Genomic DNA, 18,153 nt, shown 5'->3' on the forward strand with positions numbered 1-18,153 from the left:
TTATTGAACAGCAAAACTCTGCACATATATGGAATGAATTCACACAATTTCTTAAAATACAAGAATTTATTAACAGAAATAAATTAACTCAAAGTCAAACATATTTCAATCAACAAACTCTTTAATATGCTAAAACAATCCAACTAAACTACCGAGCAGAATGAAAGAATAATGAAGACTAAAGGGCTATGTACAATATAAACAAGTTGATTAAAGATGATTGGAAACCATGATCGAAAGAGTGATGCAACATTACCATGCAATGTTTATGTTTGAGAACCAAGGATTATCTTGAAGAATCTGGAAATGAAGTTAAGTTAGTCTTGGAACCAACTTAAGCAATAATCAGCAAACCTTTAGACAACCATTCACAATGCAAGATCAGATAAAATATTATTTTAATAAAATAATGTTTTAAAGAATGATCTGCTGAATAAAACCAACCTTCTGGATGACCAATTCTCAGTGGTGTCTCATTAGCTGCCTTTATTGAAATAATATTTAAAGAAATATTATTAAAGGAAATGGTCAAATATTTAAGGGAATATTTTGGAAAGAGCCAAATCGTTCTGGTGAAATGGGGCTTAGTGGTGTTTACTTAGTTATCAAATTTAGTAAAAGGATGTTAGGGACACATTATTTACTGGATTGAAAACTAAACCTTTCTGTGTAAATATTATTTAGCAGCAAGCACGTGTCCTTAACTGTTAGTAGTTGAAGCTAACAAAGGAGGTTGATAGCTTAGCACCAGAATCAAACACACACCTTTAAAAATACCGTCAATAAAAGGGTTAAAATGCATAAGCGCGGACGGCACGTTATGATCAATCTTCTGTGTTTAAAATCACCCTTCAAGTACAGTTTGTCTTAGCTTTAAAAACATACAAACACAGAACACAAAACTGAACAGATTGTCTGCTAGCACCAAGATAGCTGAGTTTCACACAAACTAAGACAAACTTCATAAAATGAAAAACGTTTAGATCATTTCAATCTAAATCACTCTGCCCAAACTCTAACCTTGTTTGAATTGTGTTGAGGAGGAGTTGTCCGGGCAACGACGACGTTTGAAGAAAGCTCCGTGAACAAAGGTTTAGCTTCCAGCTAACCTCTGTAGCTCGTTCTGTCCGCCAACCAACTGCACATTACCGTAACCACGGTGATGCGGGGCCGTTGTCCTTCCTTCCGACTCTGCTTGTAGAGACCGTGTCTCTGCAGGGAACTCTGGAGCACAGATTGCTTCTGCAGGCCTCAGAGAGAAAGTAAAGCAATGCTTATACCTTAATCTCCCTTTTATGAATGAATACCGGATTCTTTCAACAGTAATTCATCAGTACTTAAGTTGTGCATATGATCGCGTGATCTTATGACACCCTTGGATCCAGTTTGAAGAGTTTGTCTTTTTGCCAGCAAAGAGACATTAGCGCGCTGTTCCTCTCCGGCCAGTCTCTCAGCGGAGTCCGGGTGGTAGAGAAAGGACCATTGGAAAGGTGGGAGTTTTATATGGGCAGTGGCATCATGGGAAGTCCGCTGTTTGAGATCAACACAGTGAAGTATTTTTGGAAAATCTAATAGAACTACAACAAGAATGTGGGTTTGACAGCACATCAGATGCTATTTTTGCAAAAATGCAAAGAAGGTTTTCAAAGGGAACCATTAATTACCAACTTCCTCTCGAAACATATGAACACATGTTCTCTAAAAGCAAACTTCCTTTAGTCTCTTAAGAGCATCAGTGGGATCACTGAACTGTCGGGTGTTTTTTTATTAGACTATTTGGTCAAGGATGGGTAGCGATAATGAATTTGAACAAATCCTTTGTCCGAGCGGTGGTTCAGCAAGTTTTAGGCTTTTCCAATAGGAAGCATAACAAGGGGAAAGTGCTGAGTCAGCGTTGAGTAGGCAAGCAAATCTCTAGAAACTGACTGAAGTGGCACTTTGAACACAGCTTCGTGGTCATTTTATAGTAAGACCATTGAGCAAAGCCCTAAAGATGGACTTTGGGAATAGTTGCGAATACACTAGACACCAACCAAGCGCCATGTCATATATAAAACACAGATTTCTTCTTTCTTTGGTTATAAATGGCTGAGTGAATGAGGGTGATGTTCTTCCTTTGGAGAAACTGGACAGTGTGAAATGTAAGAGTTAATGTGTGGACTGTGATTTAAGGAGGTGAAGGGAATGAAAAGAGTTTCAGAGCAAGAGCTGCACTTGCTTTGACTGTGTGCTACTGTTTCCACTATATAACACCGTCTCTCTCTGTCTGTACCTGTTTATTGTCTGCCTCTAAAGCTTGGTTTCCATCCAGAGAAATGTGTGCAGCTCAGAGGGGAAAAACTCATTTTTGTACTTAAAGACCTAAGGCACCATACAGTTACAGGGGCTCCTAAAAGCGTGCTGACCCTTATTAAAAATGCAGTTTTTTATCTAAAAGAAAATTGTAAATAATTTTCCACCTTTCTTGTTAAATTTAAGTGAAATCAGACACAGTTAAGCCCAAACTCTTTTATTTAACCGGCAGATTTAGAAAGAGCTCTTTCTGTGCATTATGGAGTTAAATTACAAAACAATAATATATATATGTGTGTGTGTATGGAACGGCCACATTTCTTCGAGGAAGAAATGTGGCCGGTTAACTGACTTTTTTAAAAGGCAGATTTAAATCCTGTTGGGTTAAAACCAGGTTTTTTCCCATTCAGCTTAGTTGTTCAGGCCCAACCATCCCAGCTTTACTCAGTTCTTAAATCACCTCTCTACATAGATGTTTTTAATCAGATCCTCTCCCAAAAGATTAGTTTGACATTTGGATGGAAACCTTGTGCTTCACTTTCTCCTCTTGAATTGTGATTTTGCATGTTTTTTTTACCATTTGCACAATTTAATTTCATGCATCCTGCTTTATTTTCCTCTGCCTCTTTATTTTCTGCTTTTTACTCATTTGTGTATTGTGGCTTTTGGGATGTTTGCACACTGTTTTACAATCTTCTGCCTGTATCTGTCCTTTCTTTATCCTCTCTCTTTGCCAACTCTTCCTTCCTTCCTGTATCTCCCTCTGTCTCTCTGTCCTTTTCTTCTTCTCTGTCTTTGCCTCTCAGATCACAGTGAGTGTGGCTCAGGGGCGAGTGCGGAGCCCCTCCCCTCAGCCTCGCTATAAAAGCTATGCCTACACCCAGGCTGCATATGTCAAGTCGCCAGAGCAAAAGAGGAGACGTTTTACTGAGCAGGTCCGTGTCTCGCAGTGCTAACGCTTCAAGCCCAACATCTGCCTGTGCATGTTTTGGCTAAACACCTGTTGTTTTGTCTGCATTTTTTTTATTTTTTTACCATCATTGACAAAAAATGTCCCTGACATCAAGTGTAGGAATATATTTGCACTCTTGTGGATTAAGATGTGATTCGTTATTTGACTTCAACTATTTCTCCTCGAGCTTGTGAAAAGTTAAAATGTCGTAAAATAAAGAGTTATAGTTGTGTTAGCATGCAGGTGCATCTTAACAAATCAGAATATCGTTAAAAAATTAACTCATTCAAGTAATTTCATTCAAAAAGTATGACGCGTGGAGATTCATTAGAATGATTTCTTTCAAGCATTTTTTGTTTAATGTTAATGTATATTGTTTACAGCCAATGAAAACCCAAACTTCAGATGGGCCTGAGTACATGGACATACTTTTCCGGGCCTCCTGATTTCGGCACTGTTGAGGTTTTTTTTGTATGATTTACTGCATCAGTGCAATTTGATGTGGAGGCGATCAAACTTTGTCTCTGCTGAGGTTATAAGGAGGTCCAGGTTGCTTTAATTGCAGCCTTTGGTTCATCTGCATTGCTGGCTCTGCTGACTCTCAAGTTCTGGTTTCAGGTAGGTGCTGGTACTTTTGGCAGTGTGAGCAAGTCTTAAATCCTGCTGGAAGATGAAATCTCCACAAAGCCTTTCAAGGAAGAGGAAAGACTGGTAGTTAGTTCCACAGTGGACCAGCACCAGCAGATGACATGGCTCCCCATATCACTTATTTTGGAAACTTTAGGGAACAAACTGGACCTGAAACATTTTCAGTTCTGGGCCTCTCTACTCTTCCTCCGGACTTTTAAAACTTGATTTCCATATGAAATGCACAATTTACTTTCTGAAATACCATTTTTCATTAGAGGCGACTGTGGCTCAGTAGGAAGAGTAGTCGTCTTGCAATCAAGGTTGTGGGTTCGATTCCAGCTTCGATTCCAGACACATATGTCGAAATGCCCTTGGGCAAGGCACTTAACCTCAAGGTATCTACCAATCTGTGTATCGGTTTATGAATGTGTGTGCATTAGTGAGTGCAATTGGGTGAATGTGGCTCTAGTGTAAAAGCGCTTTGAGTGGTCAGTATGACTGGAAAGGCACTATATAAGTTCAGTCCATTTACCATTACACTTTAACTTTCTATCAAAATACTTCTTCAACATTGGCCATTTGTGACTTAAACTCCTTGTGGAGGGTGTCAATGACTGTTGCCAAGACAACCTTCAATTCAGCAGATTCTTCTCATGATTGTGATTGTCAGCCATAGCACCACATTTTCAGACAAATCGAATTTTGGGTTTTCATTAGCTGTAAGCTATAATCATCAACATTTGCAGAAGTGACCACATGAAAAATATCAGTGTATGTGTGATGAATCTACTGTGTATAATCACAGTTTTACGGTTTAAAGAAAATTACTAAAAAATTTATTTTTTGTAACATCGTTTATTAAGGTGCTCTTGTCTTTGCAAATATGGAAGTTGAACTTGGTGAGGTGGACATTTTTTGCAGTTACATCTTCTCAAATTCTTAGCTTTTGAATAAAATATTTTTGTCACCATTTGCACTATAGGTGCTGGTCCAGTTTGCTCCTGAAATTATGGAGCTTCTTTTATCTTCAGCCCCTCTCAATGAATACTGATGTAACACAAATATTACTGCCGATCATTAAAGCTGAAAATCATTGAAGCCTCACAGGTTTTTCCTGCTATTATTAGTAGCCTGACAGTTCAGATCATCTTAAAGCTACACTTAAGATTTTCCAAAGTGGAGTTCTGTTTAGAGGTTAAGAGTAGTTAATGCACCAGCACCCCAGATGGTTCTTGTGCGAGAGAAGATTCTTCCCCAGCCTCATCTGGTGAGGTGGATCACTGGTGATCCACTGACGGGTAGAGGCCAGAACTGTTAGCTAGGTGAGCCGCTGGTGGAGTAAATCTGGGTTGATGGTGTTGAAGGCCATGCTAAAGTCGACAAACACGATCCTGGCGTACTTCCCTGGGTAGTCGATGTGGTGCAGGATGAAGCGTAGTCCCAAATTGACTGTATCATCTGCTGACCTGTTTACCTGATAAAAAAACTGTAAGGGAGCCAGTAGGGGACCTTGATGCCCTTCAGATGCTTCAACCCCAGATGCCCAAAGAATTTCATGACCACAGATGTCATGGTTACATGTCTGTTGTCATTTAACCCCGTGATGGTGTCTTTAGTCCAGACAGGAGGCCTGAGGAGAGGAGGATTGTTAGTCCATTTGGAGCTTTTGTGTCAGAGTGAAACGTGGAGGAGTTGGTTAGGAGGTGTGAACTGCTGCTTTTCAAACGTGCAGTAGAAGCTCCTTTATTTAGTGATGTTATTTAGTGATAAACTGTTTTTAGCCTCACTGAAGCTTCTCTTAGCTGCCCTGATCTCCTTGGTCAGTTTGTTCCTGGCCTGCTTATTCAGGGCCCGATCCCCAATGCTGTAAGCCTCTTCCTTGGTCCAACGCAGCTTCTTCGGATGTGATGTAAACCATGGTTTATTGTTGTTGTATGTGCGAAAGGTCACAGTTATCACAGTTTTAGCTCATTCAGGTCCATGTCTGAAGCTTCAAAAACACTCTTACCTGTGCAGTCTAAGCAGGCCTGCAACATCTGCTTTGACTGCTCAGTCCACTTCTAACAGTCCGAACCACAGGTTTAGATATTTTTAATTTCTGTCTGTAGGTTGGGATAAGATGAAGCAGACATTGATCAGAAAGTCCCAAAAGGTGCCCTGGTAACAGTGTGATGTGCATTTTTAAAGCTGTGTAACAGCTGTATTACACTGCCTGGCCAAAAAAAAGTTCCCACCAAAAAAAAAGGTCACACACTCTAATATTTCATTGAACCGCCTTTAGCTTTGATTATGACACACATTTGCTGAGGTATTGTTTCGATAAGGTCCTGCAATGTCACCAGATTTATTTCCACCCAATGTTGCATTAATTTTTCATCAAGATCTTGCATTGATGATGGTAGAGTCTGACCACTGCGCAAAGCCTTCTCCAGCACATCCCAACGATTCTCAATGGGGTTAAGGTCTGGACTCTGTGGTGGCCAATCCATGTGTGAGAATGATGTCTCATGCTCCCTGAACCTCTCTTTCACAATTCAAGCCTGATGAATCCTGACATTGTCCTCTTGGAATATGCCTGTGCCATCAGGGAAGAAAAAATCCATTGATGGAATAACCTGGTCATTCAGTACATTCAGGTAGTCACCTGATCTCATTCTTTGAACACATACTGTTGTTGAACCCAGACCTGACCAACTGCAGCAACCCCAGATCATAGTACTGCCCCCACATACTTGTACAGTAGGCACTAGGCATGATGGGTGCATCACTTCATCTGCCTCTCTTCTTACCCTGATGTGCCAATCACTCTGGAACAGGGTAAATCTGGACTCATCAGACCATATGACCTTCTTCCATTGCTCCAGAGTCCAATCTTTTTGCTCCCTAGCAAATGGAAGCCTTTTTTTCCGGTTAGCCTCACTGATTAGTGGTTTTCTTAAGGCTACACAGCTGTTCAGTCCCAATCCCTTGAGTTCTCTCCGCATTGTGCGTTTGGAGATGCTCTTACTTTCACTACTAAACATAGCCCGGAGTTCTGCTGTTGTTTTTCTTCGAGTTGATTTCACCAAATGCTTAAGTGTTCGCCGATCACTATCATTGAGGACTGTTTTCCATCCACATTTCTTCCTCAAAGACGATGGGCCCCCACTATCCTTCCAGTTTTTATTAATGTGCTGGACTGTTCTTAACCCAATTTTGGTAGTTTCTGCAATCTCCTTAGATGTTTTCTCTGCTTGATGCATGCCAATGATTTGACCCTTCTGAAACAGACCAAGGGATGTGTCTTTTAACATGGGTCTTTAAGAAATGAGAAGCAACTCATTGCACCAGTTGGGGTTAAATAACTTGTTGCCAGCTGAAACATAATCGCCCTTGCAGTAATTATCCAATAGGAGGCTTGTACCTATTTGCTTAGTTTAATCCAGGTGGTGACTTCTTTTTTGCATACAGTTTGTCCTTTTTAGGTTTAATAAGATCTCTGAAAACCAAAACACCCCAATATTTCTTATAAAAAAATTGAAGTTTGACTCTCAAAGGGCTATCCAATAGCTATCTCGTGAAGTAAGTCTGAGCATTTAAGATGGGGCCCCAGCTTGAACCCTGTTATCTATGTTTGTGATTCTTATTTTCAAGTAAAGAAAAAGAGAGGCGGTTCTGGAGATGCCATTTTGACAAACTCTGCTAATATACCATCAGCCTGCTCTGAAAACATTTAGTTATAAAGTCAATGACGAAGCCTCCACTACTTTAAAGTTGTCTTTCACCTCCTCCACATGACTGGCATTTTGGACACCTGATATAAAAAGGTAACTGTAACAGAAGAGATTTCTTAAAAATACGTTTTTAAAATCTTGATTCTTTATAAAAATGGGGGATTCTTAGTTTTGCCTGGAATACTGCTAAATTTTGCCTAATGTTATTCTCATAACGCAAATATTTTGTATCTCCTTGTCTTGGGAGTTGGTTGTTGAGTTGCACTCCCAGTTATTACCTCCTGATTATAGTATCACTAGCAGGTGTCTAGTCTTCTTCACCGCTGGCAAACAATTTGGTGATTACCACCCTCTAATGGCTACAGTAACACATTTCATCCAGGTTGCAGGAAATGCAAAACAGTAAGATGAAACATGCTTTTTTCAACCAGTCAAATTTGTAAAGCGTAATGATTTTTTGGAGCTTTGTAAATAGTTGCTCATCCATGTTATCAACATAAAACATAGTTTTTAGTCTGTAGCACTTATCTTCCCATTTCATTAACATTATAGCTATATATAGATATAGATAGGTGCATCTGAATTAATTAGAACATCATCAAATGGGTAAATAAATTCAGAATATAAATCAGAAGGTAAAAACTCTTGAAGCTTTTATTTATTTTAGATTATGAATTATGGAATAAATCTTTTTGATAATATTCTAATTTATTTAGCCCCACCTGTAGCTAACTTGGAGATTCTTCCTGCAGTAACAACTTCTAGTCGCAAGATTTCTCCATGCATGTCTAGCTCTAACCCAGAGGAAGAGGAAATGAAATTCTGGAGATTCCAAAGAAAGAGCTCCTCTTCAGTTCTGTAGCACAATCTCAAAGATAAATACTGGGAGAGAAAAGAACAGAGGCAGGCTTAGGAATGGCGTCTGAGAATGAGGAACAGTTGTTGAAGCTGAACTTGTCATCGCCATTAATGTCTATCCCATAACGGATCCTTCCTTGTCTCTGTTTATTCTCTCTCCCACGTTCCTGTTGATGCTCCCTACGTTTTGTTCTTCTAATGTCTCCCTGTCACTTTCACATTCACCTAATGTTGGTCTTCTCACTCCATCTCCTCTTTTCCCTTTCCCTCCATTCCTCTGCTTCTCAACCCTACAAACCAACCCCCTTTGTCTTGTCACATGTTTCTCCTTTAGTTCCTGACCTGCAGTCAGGAGGAGCTGCAGCGGGGCCTCAGTCCTCTTCCTCCTGGATCCACGAACCTGGAGAGCTACCAGGCTTCACTGGAGGAGGTAAGGCTCTGTAAAACATAAATACAACAAATCTCACTTGTTTGTTTGGTTTTTATTCATTTAAACTACTGGCGATCCAGTGTCATCCTGAGAACTTAATTGTTTGAGTTTTAGGACTGAGAAATTCCTAAAAGGTTTAAAGGGTTGACATTTAAATACTAAACCAACTTTAGCAGCATTAACCTTATGTAAATGTTTTGGCCTCATCAGCTTGAGCTTTTTTCTGGTTTACCCACTTTTATTTGCAACATTGGCTCAGTTCTCTACATTTTCGTATGGTTAGCTTGCCTTTTAATCCATTGTAGTATATAGAGGATTTCTTAATTTTTGTCACGTTACAACCAAGTTTTTAACGTATTTCATTGGGATTTTATGGGCTAGAAATAGTATAGATACAGTTACTGTATTCTGTTGCAGCCTTAGAGGTTCTTTTAGAGAACATTAGTGAACAAGTGTTATCATAAAGACCCTACTTCACATCACCCTGAAAACTACATCCAAACATGGTGGTGAAATAGGAAGCTGATGGGAAGATGGATGGAGCGAATGGATAGGCCATCCTAAATGAAAACTTACTTGAGGCTAAAGGACAACAACTCTAAACATACAGCCTGAGATGCACTGAAATGCTTTAAAGCACATTCAATGGCCCAGTTAAAGTCCAGAACTGAATATAATTGATAATCTATGGCAAGACATGAAAATAAGATTTCTTGTCTTAATACATTTTTCTTCCACTTCACAAATACGCATGACTTTGTGTTGGTCTATCACATAAAATCCTAATAAAACAAGTTGGCATTTGTGGTTGTAATGTGACAAAATGTGAATAAGTTTAAAGGGTAGGAATATTTTTGCAAGGTTATAAAAAGAAAAACTAAAGTTAAAATTAAAACAATAGGAACCAGTGAGTCAGAAGATGACTCACTGTGAGGAAGACCCATATTTTGATACTAACATTGTGTAGGACCGTTGAGTGTAATATAAACACAGATGTTTCCTATTATTCTTAAAGTACATCATCTTAATCAACTTTCTAAAGGTGTTGACGTGGCTGCTGTCGACAGAGGACGGCCTCCATGCTCAGCCCCCCATCTCCAGCCAGGTGGAGGAGGTGAAGGAGCACTTCCACACGCACGAGGTAGGCGCAGTGGGAACGGATTGAAATTGTCTTTAAAATCCTTTCTAGAATGAACCTTGATAGCTGAAGAATAGATGTCTAACAAACATCCCGTCATGGCAACATTGCAATACGCTAACAGTTTACAGGTGTGTCGTTTACTTTGGATTTATCCGCTTGTCATTTCAAGTCAATTTCTACTTCTTTTTGTGTATAATATGAAAGCCTTTAGATTTTCATGTTTTTCTCATAAGGAGATCTTTGCCAAGAGAAAAAATTGCTGTGCTTCGTATTTGTTAATCAATGTTTGCTTAACAAACATGTGAAGGCCTCTAAAATCAATAAAAAAGTTTTGACATTTCATATTTCCAAGGGTTTTAACGGTCATAGATCATGGTTGCAAAAAACATCTGAATTTGCTGCCAATGCTGCTGATTATGTCTCTTTCAAACGGCAGGATTTTTAAAATGTCGGTTGATTTCAAAACATGAGAGACCCCACACATGATGATAAAAAAAATCATAGATATAACAGGTTTGGTCCTACAGTGTGTGGTGTCCAGCACAACACATCACCCACAGATTCCACTCAAAAACATTAAGATGTCAGACGGGAAACCTCGCAAAACCTCCTGAGATCAAACGGGAGTTGAGAGTAATTTCCCTCCGTGTTTATGTCACCTCGCTTTCTGATTGGTTAGACGTCTCATTCAACAGGCTCGTTTTGTCCTCAGGGATCACCCTACCCTGTGGGGTGATCCCTATCAGGTCAAGACAATCCAACATGCCCACATGTTGAATAATCCCGATTTCAGGTCGGAGCGGTCCCGACGTCCTTCCGAGCAGACTAGATCACTCTTAACACAGCACACACAACAGGAATATCTCATAAGATTATCTGAAGAAACAATAATGGCCATTCTATCAGATAAAAAAATTACAAGTTTTATTGCCCAGCTCAGATTACCCAGTGTTAGAAGTCTTAAAAAAATCTTGGTAGGAGACCATTAAACTATGTAAATTGGATAAATATCAAAAGATTTTAGACGTTACGCCTTTGACTCAGATTTTGCACCTAAAAGACGCAGTGTTTAAGAAACTGGTCTCAAAGGGGTTGATCACTTACTCTACATTTATTCATAAAGGGACATTCCAGAGCTTAGAAGTTCTGAGAAAAAATATGATCCGAACATTTGCAAATTTGGAAACTACTATAATCAGAATTTAAAAGAGGCTTCCGACAACAGTGATTTTGGATTCTTGAAAGTATTTCAGTCAATGTTTGAGGGCAAACCATGCTCAAAAATAAAACAAGGCTTTATAATGGCATTCATCAAGCGAAACAAGAAAACACTGAATACATTAAGAAGAAGTGGGAAAAAGAGGTAAATGTAAAGATACCCCTGGAAAACTGGGAAAAAATATGCCAAATACAATGGATGTCGACTGGGTCAATTTGGCGAGAGAAAATATAGTAAGATTGTTTGTGACACCAGTATAAACTCGATATCAAGATACTGGAGATACATGTTGGAGACGCTGTTGGATCCGCTAAAGCCAACCATTATCACATTTGTCGATTTATTCAACATTACTGGTCTGAGATCCATAAACATATTGATAATATATTTTGCTCAAATATTCCCTTCTTATAGAATTCTGTCTATTTGTTCTTGGAATGTTAAATGCTAGAAAATTGCTATTTATCCAGTTGGCCGCCAGTAAAAAAACAGTAACCAGAAAGTGGTTAAAGTCAGAACTGCCCACTATTGATGACTGGACTGACATAATTTATGACATATACATAATGGAAAAGCTTTCCTTTTCACTCAGGCTGCAAATGGGTACATGGGTACATTTTACCTGATCTGGTTTAAATGGACAGAATATGAAAAACTGTATAGATATGACTTTATATGATTTTGTCTTAGTAGATGGTTGGGCTCTTGATTTGTTTGTTTGTCCTCTGTATGTCTGGGTTCCATTGGGTTACATTTTATCAACATTTCTTAATGTACATTATAAGGAATATTTAAGGCAAGCTCTCCACCCCCCATTGTTTTTTTTCTCCTTCTTTCTGTCTTGTTTGTTTGCTCCTTGTGTTCAGTATAAAATTGGAAAAGCAGATGTTATGATGGTGAGAAATGTAACCGTTTTTTCAGTACTTTTTAAAATAAAAACTGAATAAAAAAAGAGAACAACTCAGGACTGAGAAGGTCGTCCTGAAACAGGCTGCCTGCTAACATGGTGTCTGGTGTTTGTTTTATCCTTATTTATTTATAACTATTAATGATTCATCACATAATGACAATACAGTTATGATCTCTTTATTTTAAAAAGACACAAGGGAAAAATGGTAAAGTAGTTCATTTCTACCATTTCACCATTGAAATAAATGCTGTTTATTAGGGAACAAAATGATTATCTGAAGAACCATCACGAGATCAGAGCATGTTAGAAGGGGAAGATCGGGCAAAAATTGCCAAAGAAATCCTGCCGTGTCAACCAGGCATTAGTGACAATGTCTTGATAGGGATTTCTTACTGTTGTGTGTATACAGGTCCTTCTCAAAATATTAGCATATTGTGATAAATTTAATTATTTTCCATAATGTCATGATGAAAATTTAACATTCATATATTTTAGATTCATTGCACACTAACTGAAATATTTCAGGTCTTTTATTGTCTTAATATGGATGATTTTGGCATACAGCTCATGAAAACCCAAAATTCCTATCTCACAAAATTAGCATATTTCATCCGACCAAAAAAAGAAAAGTGTTTTTAATACAAAAAACGTCAACCTTCAAATAATCATGTACAGTTATGCACTCAATACTTGGTCAGGAATCCTTTTGCAGAAATGACTGCTTCAATGCGGCGTGGCATGGAGGCAATCAGCCTGTGGCACTGCTGAGGTCTTATGGAGGCCCAGGATGCTTCGATAGCGGCCTTTAGCTCATCCAGAGTGTTGGGTCTTGAGTCTCTCAACGTTCTCTTCACAATATCCCACAGATTCAGGTCAGGAGAGTTGGCAGACCAATTGAGCACAGTGATACCATGGTCAGTAAACCATTTACCAGTGGTTTTGGCACTGTGAGCAGGTGCCAGGTCGTGCTGAAAAATGAAATCTTCATCTCCATAAAGCTTTTCAGCAGATAGAAGCATGAAGTGCTCCAAAATCTCCTGATAGCTAGCTGCATTGACCCTGCCCTTGATAAAACACAGTGGACCAACACCAGCAGCTGACACGGCACCCCAGACCATCACTGACTGTGGGTACTTGACACTGGACTTCTGGCATTTTGGCATTTCCTTCTCCCCAGTCTTCCTCCAAACTCTGGCACCTTAATTTCCAAATGACATGCAGAATTTGCTTTCATCCGAAAAAAGTACTTTGGACCACTGAGCAACAGTCCAGTGCTGCTTCTCTGTAGCCCAGGTCAGGCGCTTCTGCCGCTGTTTCTGGTTCAAAAGTAGCTTGACCTGGGGAATGCGGCACCTGTAGCCCATTTCCTGCACACGCCTGTGCACGGTGGCTCTGGATGTTTCTACTCCAGACTCAGTCCACTGCTTCCGCAGGTCCCCCAAGGTCTGGAATCGGCCCTTCTCCACAATCTTCCTCAGGGTCCGGTCACCTCTTCTCGTTGTGCAGCGTTTTCTGCCATACTTTTTCCTTCCCACAGACTTCCCACTGAGGTGCCTTGATGCAGCACTCTGGGAACAGCCTATTCGTTCATAAATGTCTTTCTGTGTCTTAGCCTCTTGCTTGAGGGTGCCTTCTGGACAGCAGTCAGGTTGGCAGTCTTACCCATGATTGGGGTTTTGAGTGATGAACCAGGCTGGGAGTTTTAAAGGCCTCAGGAATCTTTTGCAGGTGTTTAGAGTTAACTCGTTGATTCAGATGATTAGGTTCATAGCTCGTTTAGAGACCCTTTTAATGATATGCTAATTTTGTGAGATAGGAATTTTGGGTTTTCATGAGCTGTATGCCAAAATCATCTGTATTAAGACAATAAAAGACCTGAAATAGTTCAGTTAGTGTGCAATGAATCTAAAATATATGAATGTTAAATTTTCATCATTACATTATGGAAAATAATGAACTTTATCACAATATGCTAATATTTTGAGAAGGACCTGTATGCTTGCTTCATTTTGCCTTTCACTTTCCTGCTGGCCCACCTGAATTTCCCCACTGAGGGACAATAAAAGATATCCCTGTGCTGTTCAGTTCTATTCTGTTCAGACTTGTGTTGCACTTTTCCTTGAAGCTAAGATTCTGCAGAACCCCAACAATTTTACTGAGTTCCAAGAAGATACTCAAGTGACATTGTTGGAGGCAGATGAAGCTCTGTGAAAGGAGTGGAAAGAGCAGCTACTAGAAACCCTAGAGAGCCATCAATGAGAGCAGTGATGAGTGGGACCCCTCCATGTCTTCTTGGACAGTTTCACAAAACACAACTTATCAGTTGGGGAATGTGTGTGTGACATGTCTCCAACTCTCTCGTCACTAGGGGTACATGGTGGAGCTGACCACACATCAGGGTAGCGTGGGCCGTGTCCTGCGGGCTGGTGCTGCTTTGCTGGCAGAGGGGAACCTCAGCGAGGAGGAGGACTCTGAGGTCAGGGAGCAGATGAATCTCCTGAACTCCCGGTGGGAACACCTCAGAGTGGCAAGCATGGAGAGACAGAGCAGGTCTGTTAACCCTTGATGAGTTTTATTTAACTTACATTGGTTATAGCAGAAATGATGAATGACCTGTTTAAGAACGTATGAATGTTATGTTTTTTTGGGTCTTTCCACTTGTACTCACTTGTAAAAAGTAGTCCCTCTCATCAGTTCTGTCCAAAGTGTGAGTGAAACTCTGAGGTACTGCTGAACAGTCCAAGAAGAAAAATACCTTATATTATAATTTCTTAAGTAACTGGTGTGTAATTGGTTGATTCTAAAACCCATGTTTAATTCCTAAACACCCAGAATGCAGGAAACTGTGATATTTGTCTGCATCATTCCAGAAAGATTTGGAAATAGGGGAAAAAGTTCATCCTTTTTCAATTCTTGGGTTTTTTAAATTGGTGCATTGTACAATGATCTAGTCCAACCAGGTTCTGAAATTATTTCACTTTAACCTCAAGTATTCTGCTTTGTTATTTTATTGAAAACATAAGTGAAGCCAATGGAAGTCGAGCCAATGTTTCAAGAACTTCAAGAACCACCTTCAACTACAGTCTTGTGAAGATAGAAGAGGAACATTTAATAATCCTTGTTGCCGGAATCTTTATGGAGTATTTAATATCAGTTGTAACAAGGCAGACAGAACGAACATTAATAAATAATAAAAACAAAACTTACTTACAGTGCCTTGCGAAAGTATTCGGCCCCTTTGAACTTTTCAACCTCCTGCCACATTTCAGGCTTCAAACATAAAGATATAAAATTTTATTTTTTTGTGAAGAATCAACAACAAGTGGAACACAATCGTGAAGTGGAATGAAATTTATTAGATGTGTCAAACTTTTTTAACAAATACAAAACTGAAAAATGGGGCGTGCAATATTATTCGGCCCCCTTGCGTTAATACTTTGTAGTGCCACCCTTTGCTGCAATTACAGCTGTAAGTCGCTTGGGGTTTGTCTCTATCAGTTTTCAACATCGAGAGACTGAAGTTCTTGCCCATTCTTCCTTGCAAAACAGCTCGAGCTCGGTGAGGTTGGATGGAGAGCGTTCGTGAACAGCAGTCTTCAGCTCTTTCCACAGATTCTCGATTGGATTCAGGTCTGGACTTTGACTTGGCCATTCCAACACCTGGATACGTTTATTTGTGAACCATTCAATTGTAGAGTTGGCTTTATGTTTTGGATCATTGTCTTGTTGGAAGATAAATCTCCGTCCCAGTTTCAGGTCTCTTGCAGACTCCAACAGGTTTTCTTCCAGAATGGTCCTGTATTTGGCCCCATCCATCTTCCCATCAATTTTGACCATCTTCCCTGTCCCTGCTGACGAAAAGCAGGCCCAAACCATGATGCTGCCACCACCATGTTTGACAGTGGGGATGGTGTGTTCAGGGTGATGAGCTGTGTTGCTTTACGCCAAACATATCGTTTTGCATTGTGGCCAAACAGTTGGATTTTGGTTTCATCTGACCAGAGCACCTTCTTCCACATGTTTGGTGCGTCTCCCAGGTGGCTTGTGGCAAACTTTAAATGAGACTTTTTATGGATATCTTTGAGAAATGTCTTTCTTCTTACCACTCTTCCATAAAGGCCAGATTTGTACAGTGTACGACTGATTGTTGTCCTATGGACAGACTCTCCCACCTCAGCTGTAGATCTCTGCAGTTCATCCAGAGTGATCATGGGCCTCTTGGCTGCATCTCTGATCAGTCTTCTCCTTGTTCAAGATGAACGTTTACAGGGACGGCCGGGTCTTGGTAGATTTGCAGTGGTCTGATACTCCTTCCATTTCAATATGATTGCTTGCACAGTGCTCCCTGGGATGTTTACAGCTTGGGAAATCTTTTTGTATCCAAATCCGGATTTAAACTTCTCCACAACAGTATCTCGGACCTGCCTGGTGTGTTCCTTGGACTTCATGATGCTCTCTGTGCTTTGAACAGAACCCTGAGACTATCACAGAGCAGGTGCATTTATACGGAGACTTGATTACACACAGGTGGATTCTATTTATCATCATCAGTCATTTGGGACAACATTGGATCATTCAGAGATCCTCACTTAACTTCTGGAGTGAGTTTGCTGCACTGAAAGTAAAGGGGTTGAATAATATTGCACGCCCCACTTTTCAGTTTTTTATTTGTTAAAAACATTTGACACATCCAATAAATTTAATTCCACTTCACTTGTTGTTGATTCTTCACAAAAAAATTTAATTTTATATCTTTATGTTTGAAGCCTGAAATGTGGCAAGAGGTTGACCAGTTCAAGGGGGCTGAATACTTTCGCAAGGCACTGTATGACCATCTGTTGTGCAATTTGACACCCAAGGTAGTTTAAAAGAATCGTTTGACAGAAACTCTTTATACCATGACTGTATGTTCTGTAAGCTTTAGAAATGGAAACAATCTCGTCATTTTGCCTATTTTCATCTCTTTCATTGCCAGCTCAGAAAAGCTGATGTTTGTGACAGTTTGGATATAACTTGGATTCAGCACTTTGTATGCTGGCCCTAGATCCACAGTAAAGGGTAAATATATAGAGTTATTTTTAGCTGGTGCAGGCCTACCTGTCCTTTTGGATGATTAAAATGTCACATTTGAAGGACCTTTTTAAAAGTTGACATTTGTAACTTGGCAGAAAATGTAAATTAAAGTGGAAATAATACCAGGGCGGTATAAGGAAGTGGAAAGATTGACCTGTAATTTCATCTCCGTATAAATCCAGCTGTTCTTTGAAGGCTTCAGAGATTTCTTTGAGAACATCAATTGAACAAACATCATTACTAAGACCCAGGAACACAGCAGGCATAGCAGAGATAATGTTGTGGAGAAGTTGAAAGAAGGGTTAGTTTCCAAGAGAATATCCCCAGCTTAGAACATCTCTCAGAAATGACCACACAATGCTCCTATACTCCCCAGTTAGGATGTTTATTTCAGTCTTGCCAGCTCCTAAAATATAATGATGTCAACATGGACAAACAGTTCAATTTTTGTTCCATCAGACCACAGGACATGTCTCCAGAACTTGAGTTTATCCCCAAATATATTTGAAAGCTGCTATCTGGCTTTTTATGTTGCTTTATGAAAAATAGTCTTCATTGCTAAGTAGCCTTTCAGGCCACGTCTGCACAGGACTTGTTTCATAGTGGATCTCCTACCAGCTTCACTCAGCATCTTTACAAGGTCTTTTCCTATGACAGGAACCGTGAACCGTGTGCTCATTGAACATTATCATGGTCTTCATACTTGCATATAACTGTTCGAACAGATGAGCGGGGCCCCTTCAGGCTTCTGGGAATTGTACCCACGGATGAACTAGACTTATAGAGGTCCACAATAGTCTTCCTGACCTATTGGCTAATTTCTTTAGATAGTTCCATGGTGTCACATAATGGAGGAAGTATGTTGGAGATTCCCAAATCCCTTAAAGGCATAGCTAACTTAGTGTATGTAAACTTCTGAATTTGAAGAAAGTAAT

General features: G+C 39.8%; 1 protein-coding gene across 1 annotated transcript in view; it reads left to right on the forward strand.

Moving 5' to 3' along the window:
• dmd (dystrophin) overlaps nucleotides 1-18,153 on the forward strand; it is a 361,839-nt gene that overhangs the window by 177,492 nt on the left and 166,194 nt on the right. The window contains exons 10-13 of the mRNA XM_047355828.1: nucleotides 3,099-3,227; nucleotides 8,780-8,875; nucleotides 9,918-10,016; nucleotides 14,514-14,695. Coding sequence (XP_047211784.1) covers nucleotides 3,099-3,227; nucleotides 8,780-8,875; nucleotides 9,918-10,016; nucleotides 14,514-14,695 — 506 coding nt within the window. The remainder of the gene's footprint in view (nucleotides 1-3,098; nucleotides 3,228-8,779; nucleotides 8,876-9,917; nucleotides 10,017-14,513; nucleotides 14,696-18,153) is intronic.

The sequence above is a fragment of the Girardinichthys multiradiatus genome, chromosome 24 (genome assembly GCF_021462225.1).
Source record: "Girardinichthys multiradiatus isolate DD_20200921_A chromosome 24, DD_fGirMul_XY1, whole genome shotgun sequence".
Taxonomy (NCBI): domain Eukaryota; kingdom Metazoa; phylum Chordata; class Actinopteri; order Cyprinodontiformes; family Goodeidae; genus Girardinichthys; species Girardinichthys multiradiatus.